The sequence below is a fragment of the Porites lutea genome, chromosome 1 (genome assembly GCF_958299795.1).
Source record: "Porites lutea chromosome 1, jaPorLute2.1, whole genome shotgun sequence".
In the NCBI taxonomy this organism is placed as follows: domain Eukaryota; kingdom Metazoa; phylum Cnidaria; class Anthozoa; order Scleractinia; family Poritidae; genus Porites; species Porites lutea.
The window spans coordinates 27,835,672-27,849,051 of NC_133201.1; the positions used below are offsets into that span (position 1 = coordinate 27,835,672).

Genomic DNA, 13,380 nt, shown 5'->3' on the forward strand with positions numbered 1-13,380 from the left:
TTGATTTGGGCGGTAAATTTAATTTTTTGCGGGAGAACACTGAAGTGGTGGACAAAGTTTGCGAGGTTGATGCGTCTCTTTGTGATCAATGTTGCTGAATGTAACTTGAAACCTTCCTTGCAACGTTTTAAAACATTTGGGATTTAGAAAATTGCTTGTGGCACACACAGTTTCTTATATTTTACCATAACAATAACTGTTACGGTAAAATATAAGAAACTGTGTGTGCTAATTACAATTATTTATTGTTGTGAGTTGAGAATGACACATCAAGAAAATCAGCATGGTCAGTTCGCAAGCGTTTTGCAGGTGCTTTGCACCTGGCAACTGTTTACATTTTGCCTTCCCTGCAAAAATCTCGTGTAAACATGGTGCCTTTCACAGTGTTTGGGAAATACAATTTTGGTCATTCTCAGGATGGCCATGAAGATGAAATTACCTAAAACTTTCAGGATTGACTGCTTCAAAGGAGAGTATTCTGTTTTCCAAGGCTGTTTCATCGTTGCAGAAACCTGTATGTTAAAATCTCAGGCATATTTCAGATTTTGTGGATTAAAACGTAGAGCGCGACATTAGTACACTGGTTCAGAAATGCTCATTTTTCTCATACATGGTTTTCTTTCACAAAGTGTGACAGTATTCAACTAAAATCCTTACATAATTTTGATGTATTAGGATATTAATCCTGCTCACACTGGTAATGGCAAACATATGACATGTTTTCAAAATCTGAATTTTGTGCACACAAATGTTACGAAAGAGGGTCATAAAAATGTATATTTTTGTAAAACATAATTTTCTAAAAAATTATATTTCAATAAATTTCTTTTAGTCTGGCAAATCTGTAGTTCTATTTACCTGTGTGCCGCCAATGGACAGTCTTGTGACCATAAATGTCGGGAAGATATTACAATTTATTTTTCATATATCATGGGGAGGGGGGGGGAAGCTACTTCTCATACATTCTCTTAAATGAAATCCAAACGACGTTCTCACTACTTGCAAAGAAATCAGCAAAGGGTCTTGCCAGCAGATTTGTGTACTGATCATGCGCATTACGTCAAAACCATAGATCAACGGTCTTGAGAAGAAACAAAAACATGGTGGTCAAAGGCGGGACTCTTTTTCACTATCATATATTTTGGTAATTCGCAAATTTATTGATTGTTTGTCACTCTTCAGACATGGTGTGTGGTTTTCTTTTTCTGTTAAACAATTTCCCTCTGCAGAGTTTGGAATATGCAACACATAGCTCCATATAGCTGCTAAGAACCGCCGAAGAGTTGAGCTATCGAGTAGTGTTTTGCTGCAAACCTTAGGAAAGTTAAAGTTGCTTCAAGGTACAGAGCTTTCAGTAGTAGTTGTGATTTGTTTATTAGGATCGTTTTGAATTTTAACTCTGGCTTCAAGATGTTGACTGATTGAAGTAAACGAAGTGAAATGTTATGAAGTGTTAACTTTTATTCAGTTATGATATGTAGAGCAGTAAGCTCATATTTATAAAGCTCTCTTGAATATACTTGCTTCCGATAAATTTGACACTTGCTCTAGTAATTTGTATCAGCACCAAGTTATCCTTGCCCGGCAAAAACGATGTAGCCTATAAATAAATCCATCGAGTATGTTGTTGTTGGTTAAGATCTAACACGGTTGCGTTTTAGTTTCCCCCACATTTCAGTACCAAAAGACAAATACAATGCGCAAGAAAAACAAAGATGCATGGTATGACTTTTTTCAATTTTTTAAGCATGATTTCTGATTTCCTCTGCCGGTTCGCTTCTTGCTTCTAAAAATATTTACCGTGGGAAAAATACTGTACTTATCCGCTGACCACAACGCTGGGCGACCGCTTTGCAAGTTGTGAGAACATCATTTCTTGGTCCCAGACCTCATCTCTTCCCCCTCTCTGATCAGGGGTTTCATTGAGAATTGCAGTAGCCGGAGGATAGTGTACAGTAACAGGAGAATATTTTGAAAGAGCAAAGCCCTTTCCCAGAAAGAGCTTGAAAACGAGCCTGGAAATTTTGCGTATTAAAACCTGCTGAGATGGCTTTTCCTATTGTCTGATAGCAAATGTTTTTTCTCTTAGCTGCTGAACAAAAAACACTGCATACCTCTACATGGTTTCAAAACATTTTTTCTTCAAATTAACAGGCATATTGTTAAATTATGATCGACTTCCAACCCTGTTAAACACTCCTAGAGTTGTGACATGTGGCTCTATCTTATGAAATACTAAACATACCAAAGAGTGAAAATAAAATTATTCTCAATACGCTTTAACTTCAATTCAATATTTTAGGATGTTTTCAATAGTGAAATGACGAGACGTGAGAAACTTTTCCCACCTCTGTCAGTGACACATATGCTTGCACTAGACAGAACATATTTAAACAAATTCGCTCTCACTGCAAAGTTTTGCGTGTCCAGTTTAATAGACGATTTGTCGAATATCGATGAATATTTCTTCTTTGTTTATTCTGCAGTTATAATTTATAATGTGCCATTTTAGAAGTCACTGTTAAAATAGAAAAATCTCACAAAATAAATTGGCATTTGCCTCTTATAGTAATTTGATACCCTGTCATTTATATGCAGGGTTTTCATTTGAGGCCGGAGGCCGGACGTTTCGTCCGGTCGTTTGCCATTCCACGTCCGGTACTTTGAGATCAATATTGGCGATTTTTTTTTACTACTGTATTATATATTTTTCTTACTAAGGCATCTCATGAACATACTGACTAGAGGATAACAGAATAATCAATTACATTCTTCAAAACGGCCATATAACTCTTTTTTCTTTGCTGATTGAGCGGCGGGATATTTTATTGGTTTCCCCTCTTCATTTAAACGGAATTGAAGTGACTATTTCGTTCTCATTCCTGCTCGGCCAAGTCTTAAGGGAAATCCCCAGGTAAAACACGCAACTTGTGTTAGTCAAACTGTTGAAAGAATGAAGAGGATAAGCGAGTTTTTCGTCCCGACGGCCAAGAGAAAACAAGGTAAGTTGAAGGGCATTATTATTCTGAATGAGTGTTTCACTGTACTGCGCTGTGAGCAGTAAAAATGGTAATTTTCTCCTGACCGAAGAAAACAAAACAATGTCTCACGGCTGCCCTTTGCTAATGAGGTCACTATTTACAAGGTTAAGTTTATATTTCCCTTATCCAACAATCAAAATATGACTTGGACTTTGAAATAGAAAAAACTGAAAGATTTTATCTTAAGACAAACGAAAAAAATAACACAGGCGATCTCAAAAGTGATACCCTGGGTACCAGAGGTTTTTTCTCACGGCCCGATGATACTACGCTTCGGCGGTCACGCGGGTCAAACAAAGACTTAACCGAAACCGGAAACCGGAACTAAAATTACTCGCCTAGTTTCACGCACGAAGGGATTTAATTGATGGATGTCGATTTTATCATCGGCAGACGCTGGTTCATAAAATCCTTGATAATGTCAACTTTGAACACAGACAACAGTGATCATTCAGTAGAAATGAATTGACAAAAATATTGGTGTCTTTAGGGAAAATTCTAACGCAAGCAACCATAGATGAAGAAAGCCTGTCCGAGGCAACAAACTGTGATCCAATGCCTGCAAGAAGTAATGAGAGTGAAAAGCCAAGTTGTTCCTCTTCAAATACTGCTTTCCGAAAGAGTCCTCACACAAGTAAAGGACCTTCTCAATCTTCTTGCGGTAAAGAAAGGGAGACAATTATGTTGAACAACCCTTTTCCTGACGCAGATGTGCACCAGCAAAACCTGTGTGGTATTAAACACACCTGTGAACTTGTATATAGTGTCAAATCCACAACTGAAAAGGTTTCAAAATTCCAGCATTCTATGCTTAGTAGACCAGAAGCATATGATCCTGAAACGGGGATATGGTGGCTTGTTTTTCAAGCAAATGAGGGTATGTTTTGCCTTCTTTGTAAAAAACATGACACTCACAATGCCAAAAACAAAACGAAATACTTTAACGAAATCCCAGCAATAAGATTCAAGCCTGAGACAATCAGAGTACATGCTGATTCTCCTCAACACAAACTAGCCATACAATTAGAGATGCTGCAGCGAGGATCAGAGTTTCAGAAGCAATTAGATGACAAGGAAAAAAACAAGGGAAAATAGTGCAAGAAAATTTTCGAAGTTGTTTATTGGCTAGCTAAAGAAGAGTTGCCAAACAAAAAGTTGTCCTCGGTTCTTGAGATGATAAAGAAGATTGCTGGAGTTGATCTGAAACGTCAGTTCCCCTACTCGTCAAAGGGAATTGAAAGAGAGCTGTTTTTAACTCTTGCACAGGTTTTCAAAGAAAAGATTAAAGAAAAGATTGGTAATGGCGTTTATGGCATCCTCACTGATGAGGTCACCGACATCTCTTTGACGCAGCAGCTTGTAACTTTTATCCAGTATTATGACAGTCAAAGCTGTACCACCACCACCAGTTTCCTTGCAATATCAAACACACTGAAAGGCAACAACTCGGCAGATGCGCCACAGATCAAAAAAGTACTCCTCGAACAGTTGCAATCCGTTGGGTTAGAGGTACAAACCATGCGCAGCTTTGTCTCTGACGGTGCGCCTGTTATGACTGGGGCCAGAAACGGGGTGGCAAAGCTTCTAAAAGATGAGAACCCATTGATCCTAATCTATAATAATTTTGCACGTGCAAATAAAAAAGCGTCTTCAGCAAACTGTCAAATATTTTACACGTCCGTTGTTAGTTTTCTTGGGCTTAAAATTGCTAGCATTTAAATAAGATCTTTTACGGGTTATTGTTATTTATTTGGGAATGTAAAGCAAGTGGCTAAGTGCTAAAATTACGCATTTCCGGGAATAATTTCTTTTTACAGTAATATAACATATGCACGTCTGATTCGTCTGAATAAAAAATAGCTGGACAAAAGACATTTCGAGTCTCGCGTCACGCAATCGCACGCGTGAGTTTTTAGTGATCAGATTTCATTTTTTTGATTGACAGTTACTCTGATTTTGTAATTCACACGCGGTCGGGTTTTTGTTGTTGTCATGAGTTGTTATCAGAACATGTAAGTTTTAGGAGCCGTAAAATTAAAACCGTGAGTTTATTTAACCGACGAGATATCGTTTGTTGTCTTCGCAACATTTTTTGGCGACCACGACGGGAGAAACCGAGAGACCGTTTTGAAGAGTTACCGGGAGATTCATTCACCGTACGCAAGCACTGTGGTAAGCTTGAATTTTTGATTTGTGATTTCGCCGCTCAAGATGAATGCCGATGCAGAAGAAACTGGCGGTGAAAATGGTCCGGGAACCGAACAGACCGAAAACAAGGACGATGAAGAGAAACTGGAAAGAGAGAAAGTGTTATTGGATCTGAAAAAACAAAAGAGACTACGAAAAACCGAGATGACAAAAATTCGCCATCACATGGAGAAGCTTTGCATCACGCCGAAGGATTCGCCGAAGGACGTAGGCGCTATTGAGAAAGATATTGAGCAACTTTGGTCGCTTCTGGAAAGCACACTGGAAATACTGGATGAACTGTGTGTTGTTTATTTGAAAAATGGAGAGGAAGCAAATAAACAGGCGTCTATGGAAGAAGGAAAAACGCTGGAATCGGAAATTCAAGCCGCAATTGAAAAGGCACACGAGGCCGTGAAATCACACGCTCAAATTTCTGTCGCGACTGCTTCGCACAGTGAATTTGTCGCTCATTCCAGTCCGCCGATCGTTTTGCAGGGTTCGCTCAACCCAGTTTTGCCTCCAACGCCTTCCCAAAATTCGCACAGCAGTCAAGGAGAAATAAACGTTCCTGAAAGCCCGCAAATCAGTCATTCCGCGAATCATCGCCTGAAGCCATTGAAAGTACCGACGTATGGTGGAGACAAGACGAAATTTGAGGAGTTTTGGGGCTTGTTTGAAAGTCTGGTGGACCAGTCCAAAGAATCAGTCAACCTAAAAATGGCGAGATTGAGGCAGAGCTTGTCCGGCAGCGCGCTGGAAGCGATTCGAGGGCTTGGGGTGTCAGAACCAGAATATGAAGAGGCAAAGGAAATCTTGATAGCCAAGTTCGGCGGTCAGCGGCGGCAACTGCAGGCCTACATGGACCAGCTGGAAAAAATGCCCAAAATGGGAAACAACGACATTCAAGGATTTGAAAAGTTTGCAGATTTAATACGTATTACTGTGGTTAAGCTTAGGGCCGAGGGGCGCGATGGAGAGCTTGGAGAAGGAACACTTCATAGCCTGTTAGTGAAAAAGCTCGCGGAAGTTCAAGTACAAGGGTACAGCCGTTGGCTACAGAAACAGAGCCGGGAGCGATCTGTTGTAAGTTTGAGGGATTGGCTTAAGGAAGAAGTACACATCCGCGTTGAAGCTAAGGAGATGGCGCATGGCTTATCGGTTACAGAGAAATCTGATGGATGGCAACATTCAAATCGAAATCCAAACAATCGAAACAGGCCCAGAAATTTTCACGTCAGATCAGATTTCGCCAGGAGACCACCAGGCTCAGGCCAGCCTACCCGAAAACCGCCGTGTCCGTGCTGTGGTTCCCCGAATCATGGAGTATGGGCCTGCTTGGTTTTCCAACAGAAAAGTTACGATGACAAATGGACACTGGCTAAAGAAAAACGATTGTGTTTCCGGTGTTTAGGTGATGATCACCAGGGAAAGTTCTGTACGAAGTCACAAACCTGCCAAATCAACGGTTGCCGGGGAAATCACCACCGTCTCTTGCATGAGAATCCGCCTGCCACGAACCCACCCATGGGGACTGCTCAACCAATGATCAGCTCTAACAGCTACCCGTCATTTACTCCATGGGAGGGGGCAGTCGGCCCCGTTTTATCACCCGAGGGTGAGGACAGTCGTGCCTCGCGAGCGATGACTACTCACAACCCGAGAAGCCCAAAAGAAGCCTACTCACTGCGTACCGTTCCCGTGTGGGTGAAGGCACAAGGAAAAAAGCTTAAAGTGAATGCAATCCTAGATGATGCCTCAAACGAGACATTCTTGAACGAAGAAGTGGCCGGAGCCCTTGGACTAAAGGAGTCTTATCAAACCGTGAAAGTTCATGTATTGAACAATTCTGTAGAGACGTTTCAGACTATGCCGTTAAAAGTAGAGATCGAAAGTGTTAATGGTCAGTTTACAAAGGAAATTGAAGTTAAGACCTGTCCCCGCAATGTCACTGGAAATTACCAAGTGGAGAATTGGAATGCGAATAAAGGCAAGTGGCCTCACCTTGCACAGTGCGACTTCGCGTCACCAGCAAAAGACGGCTTGGTAGATTTGTTGATCGGTGTTGATAATGCTGACTTGCATTACTCGTTTGCTGATGTACGTGGAAAGGTGGGTGAACCGGTGGCGCGCTTGGGTCCGCTTGGGTGGACTTGTATCGGACCTCCAGATGGTAGAGCGGAGACTGGAACAAGAACGCATACAATTCGAACACTGTTTACAAGGGATGTAGGGCCGGTTAGTGTAGCAGGTGGTTGTTGTGATTTAGATGGAACGCTTAGGAGGTTTTGGGAGATCGAGAGTTATGGAACTGAGCTAAATGACCGAGTCGTGTGTACTGCAGAAGAGAGATTGGCCTTAGAAAGGGTTAGCAGCTCAGTCTGCTACAACGGTGAGAGATACAGTGTTGCTGTGCCGTGGAAAGGACAGAGGCCTCAACTTCCCGATAATCGTCAGATGGCAGAATCCCGTCTTCTCAGCACAGAGAAAAACCTAAAAAAGAGAGAATTTGTTGAGAGAGAGTATAAGAAGACCATCGAGACTTATGTGGAGAAGGGGTACCTGCGTAAAGTCCCAGAAAATGAAGCACCGCCCCCTGAAGTTTGGTACCTACCACACTTTCCGATTGTTAGGATGAGCAAGTCTACAACCAAAGTAAGGATAGTCTTTGACTGTTCCGCCAAATACAAAGGAATCGCTCTTAATGATGTCATTCATGCTGGGCCGAAACTTCAGAGAGAACTCTTTGATGTTCTGATCCGCTTCCGCCGTAACCCGGTTGCCCTTGTCTGTGACATTCAAGAGATGTACCTCCAAATAGAAATTGAGTCTGAAGACCGACCGTTGTTTCGAATCCTGTGGCGAGACGGAGAAACAGGCCGCAACCCAGATGTGTATGAATTCTCTAGAGTTGTTTTCGGGAAGAACTCAGCTCCCTTCGAAGCCCAATTCATCGCCCAGGAGAATGCCAGGCGGCACCAAACCGAGTTCCCATTAGCTGCAGAAACTGTCCTTCAGTCCACCTACATGGATGATTCGTTAGACAGTGTTGAGGAGGACGAGAAAGGAGTCGACCTGTATCACCAGCTTAATGCATTGTGGGCAAAAGCAGGCATGCACGCCCGAAAATGGGTGTCGAATTCAGCAACGGTGATGGCAGCCATACCCGAGGAGGACCGAGCCACAGAAGTGGACATAAAAGACAGTAAGGATACAGTAACGACAACGCTTGGCTTACAGTGGAACAGCACCGATGATTTATTGGCCGTGCCTGCAACACCCGTGACCGAGGGCTACCCAATTACTAAGAGGAGTGTTTTGAAGAAAATTGCAACTGTTTTTGACCCGCTTGGCCTGATAAGCCCTTTCGTCGTACAAGCGAAGATTATGCTCCAAGAACTGTGGAATCGTGGCTATGACTGGGATGAGGAGGTTCAGGACGAAGTGGCTAATCGTCTTCAGGTCTGGTTCTCACAGCTGTCATGCCTAGAAAAGGTCAAGATTCCACGGTGTCTGCAAAACCAGCAACCAGTCAAGTCGAAGGAGGTGGTGACCTTTGTTGATGCCTCAACACAGGCCTATGGAGCTGCCTCCTACTTACGCTGCGAGTATGAAGATGGTACCGTGTCCGCACAGCTGATAGCTTCTAAGAGTAAGGTTGCCCCGCTTACCCCCATGACCGTGCCAAGGCTGGAATTAATGGGAGCCATAGTGGGTTTAAGGTTAACCCAGTCCGTGTCCAGAGTCCTGGAACTACCCGTGAAAGCAGCGTCGTTATTTTCCGACAGTACAGACGTGCTATGGTGGATTCGTGGAAGAGGCCGAGACTTTCGACCCTTTGTGGCAAACCGTATTGGGGAGATACAGATTAGTACTGAACCGGTACAGTGGCAACATGTCTCCACCGACAAAAATCCTGCAGACCTGTGTTCCCGAGGAACGAGCCCAGCTGAGCTTGCTAAATCCGAACTATGGTGGAATGGCCCGGAATGGCTGATGAAGGAGAAAAGTGAGTGGCCTAAGATGGAGTTAGCCGAAAGCCCGAAAGTGATGCCCGAAATGAAGTCGACAACAAAACAGCAACAGGGTTCTACCACCCTCGTGACAGTGCAAGAAAACCAAGCTCAGAGGGACAAGCCAAGTCAGGGTGGCAGTGTTCCAGTCTGGAGATTGAACCCGAAACGCTTCTCAAGTTGGAGCCGACTGGTGAACCTACATGCTAGAGTAAGGAGGGCGCTCCACAACATGTCGAAGAGGGGTCCGCGACAGACCAGCAAAGCATTGTCACCGTGTGAAATAAGAGAAGCTGAGGCAGAGGTGGTGCAATCCTGTCAGCGCGAAGCATTCCCTGACGAATACAAAGCTCTAGTGACCGGGAGACCAATACTGACCAAGAGCCGACTAATGAAGTTGAATCCTGTGTTAGATGAAGAAGGCTGTATCCGTTCAAATGGAAGACTCCAGTTCGCAGAGTACCTGCCTTACGATGTGCGATTTCCAATGATACTGCCTCGAGGACATTGTGTCACGAAGCTCATTGTCAAGCATTATCATGAACAGGCTAACCATACAGCAGGAACCAACTTTGTCTTGTCCCAAATCAACCAGAAGTTTTGGATCATTGCAGCCCGGGAAGAGATCCGAGAGTGGGAGCGAGAGTGCAACATGTGCAAACGAATGCAGAGCAAGACCGCTACACAGATCATGGCACCGATTCCAGGGATCCGTCTTCGCTTTACCTTCCGTCCCTTTGACCAAACAGCCGTTGACTATGCTGGCCCCTTTACAACCGTACAAGGACGAGGTGTGCGCCGACAGAAGAGGTGGCTGTGTTTGTTTACTTGTCTGTCAACCCGTGCGGTCCATTTGGAGGTGGCTTTTGGTTTGGACACCGACAGTTTTCTGAATGCCTTTACACGCTTTACAAGCAGACGGGGAGCGCCAAAGGAAATGATAAGCGACTGTGGGACCAATTTTGTTGGAGCCGTCAACGAACTAAAAGAACTGATCAGTAAGCTGGACCAGGACAAGATTCAGCAAAGCACAGCCAATCGAGGTGTAACATGGAGATTCAACCCCCCCGGGGCACCACACTTTGGTGGCATTCACGAGGCCATGATAAAGTCGGCCAAGAAAGCTATTTACGGAGTAATCGGAACGAGTGACGTAACTGATGAAGAGTTAATTACCGCAGTGACTGGAGTGGAAGGACTGCTCAATGCACGACCGCTCACCTACCAGTCAGCCAACCCCCAGGACATTGTACCGCTGACTCCAAACCACTTCTTACACGGACAGTTGGGCGGTCAATTCGCACCTGAAACCGTTGATACCACCGAGTTCAGTCCACGAAAACGTTGGCGAAAGGTCCAGGAGATAATTTCCCAAGTCTGGAGGAGGTGGCTACAAGAGTACCTTCCTTTGTTAAGCAGAAGGCCAAAGTGGACCGAAGTGGTCAAGGATCTGAAGGTGGATGATGTTGTTCTCGTCCTGGATTCTAAACTGCCAAGAGGACGATGGCCTCTAGGACGCATCATCGAAACTTATACAGGAAGGGATGGCCACATCAGAGTCGCTAAGATCCAATGTGGCGCAAGCACCATCGTTAGACCAATTCATAAACTGGTGCCCTTGCACGAAAGTTAGAACACTGAACATTTCTCGTTGTTATAGTTTTCTGTTTCAATCTTTTATCGAACAATCACACTGATCCTTACCTCCCAGTGTGGGGAGGGGGAAATGGACAAAAGACATTTCGAGTCTCGCGTCACGCAATCGCACGCGTGAGTTTTTAGTGATCAGATTTCATTTTTTTGATTGACAGTTACTCTGATTTTGTAATTCACACGCGGTCGGGTTTTTGTTGTTGTCATGAGTTGTTATCAGAACATGTAAGTTTTAGGAGCCGTAAAATTAAAACCGTGAGTTTATTTAACCGACGAGATATCGTTTGTTGTCTTCGCAACAATAGCCATACTCCATTGAAATTTAATCCGAGAATTATGCGTAGCAGAGGGAGAATTCTCCAATCTCCGATGCTTAATGGAACCCCTGTATATACCAAGCAGTGTTTGTACATGTGAACCACGCTACAGAGTTGAGATTTCATTTTCCGTGCTTACATTATTGAGGAATTGCATAAGTCAGTTACCATGACAACAACTATTATACCATTTGTACAATTTTGAAAAATTATTTTTACTTACGTACACAGTGATTTTGTTACCTCTGCATCCTTCATCCATGACACATAAAAATTCCCAAAGATGCAAAATAATTCATGGCATGCGTCCTGTAGGTAAGACACAAAGATCGATCAATCAATCTGAACATGTGGATTTGTAGAAATGTGTGGTTCCAGAAAATATCCATACCACCCCCACAGAGGGGATTTTGCCATATGACCCCCCTCCACTCTGGATTTTGCAAAATCGGCCCCCAAAATTGACCCCCCCTTCCCTCCGAGATTTCCAAAATTTTCACTCACCCCCTGGAAATATTGCTATCTCTAATTCAAGTGGACAAAGAAGTAGTTTTGATCACTAGGATGCCAAATTTTGTGAGTTTCGTGTATTTTCTGTTGAATTGTATAACAGATAAGTAAATTCCTTATGCGAACTCCTCGCGCGCTCAAGTCACGGACAAATTTTGTGCATTTCATGTAATTTCAGTTGAATTCTACAATTCTGCAAATGAAATGCAAGGTCGGGTATGAAACATAACTGTACTTTTCTCGCGCTGCAAGAAGAAAGCAACACTTGAAGAAGTACTGTATAATTAAAGAGATCAGGACCTCGTCGCGCGATAAGACGGTGTGAGTATCGAATTTTGTTCTACCAAATTTGCGGTAAAATTGCGTGTCGCCGATTTCATTGATAAGAAAATTGTGACGCAAAGTTTAACGTGCTGGAAAAGACTCGTGTAACTTCTTTGTGATAGAGAAACAGTCAAGAGAAGAAGAAATGCCACCAATTAAAAAATATATATTTTTCGTGTTTTGGGTTCTCGACATGCAAGGAAAAAGAAGTTTCGTTCCGCTGGCTTATAAACTACAAAAGCATAAAAGATAAAAAATATCATATTCAGGAAACTTGTTGAAAAAAAAAACACTTAAGTATTGAATAAAACGTATGTCGATACTTGATTGATAATATGAAAGCAAAGATGGCTACAAAGGAGCAGAGATCCGTAACTATTCATATATGATGCGTTTGTAAACAAACTGCGTAACGTACATGACCTGGAGAATAACAGATCGTTCGGCACAAGTGGCTAGGGACGAAATGGTTTTGGGATGGAAACTCGCCTAAAATTTATCTTTGAACAGATAGCTTCAGTTGCTCGAACGGTTGACAAATTCTTTTTTGAACGGATAGCCCGAGCCGTTCAAACGAATAACATTTTTTTCAAACAGATATTCCAAGCTGTTCGAACGGATGACAATTTTTTTCAAACGGATAGCCCAAGCCGTTCAAACGGATGACAATTTTTTTTAAACAGATACCCTAAGCCATTCAAACGGATACCAAATCCGTTCGAAAACGGCGAACCATAAGAAACGTTTTTGCATGAGACGTCACGCCAAGGGACTGACAAAATATGTTCGCTATGTCCATTAATCCATAGGTTTAGTAGCTCTTTAACTTTCGTCCTCTTTTATATCTTCGCAAATAAATTGTTGTGGTAAATTTTTGTGTTTTTTCTTTGTTACTCTCTTATGCATCATGAGAACCCTCTGGAAATTTTTCCCCATGGTGACCCCCACTTCCCACTGGAAAATTAGGCAAATTGACCCCCCTTCCCCCTGGAAAATCTGATCCCTTCCGTGGGGGAGGTATGGATATTTTCTGGAACCACACAACATCCTGTTCATGTTATTTCTGTGGCAGTTATTATGGCTGTTGTATTGGTGTATTGCACTTTAAAATAGAAGGACTATATTTTAATTTCAGAGTAATATATAAGTAGAAAGAATAGAAAAAGATTTGGAAATTTAAAGCACACTGTAAAAGCACAGGTAGCCCAAGCTCGAAATATGAGCATTGGCGAGCATCGGCATTGTTGCGTAACACTCAAAATATAAGGATTTGTATGGGAAAAAAACCTATCATTTCTCTAACCTACGAAAATGAAAGGATTTCAATAAAAAACA

At 42.8% G+C, this 13,380-nt stretch overlaps 1 protein-coding gene across 1 annotated transcript; it reads left to right on the forward strand.

The window, feature by feature from the left end:
• The first annotated feature begins 5,252 nt into the window (after positions 1–5,252).
• LOC140927262 (uncharacterized) lies at positions 5,253–10,874 on the forward strand. Its single transcript, XM_073376895.1, has one exon. It carries the CDS (start codon positions 5,253–5,255, stop codon positions 10,872–10,874), a length of 5,622 nt encoding a protein of 1,873 aa, XP_073232996.1.
• The last annotated feature ends 2,506 nt before the right edge of the window (positions 10,875–13,380 follow it).

What these genes read in the sequence shown, in the direction of transcription:
- LOC140927262 (XM_073376895.1), top strand. Translation starts at nt 5,253, where the DNA reads ATGAATGCCGATGCAGAAGAAACTGGCGGTGAAAATGGTCCGGGAACC.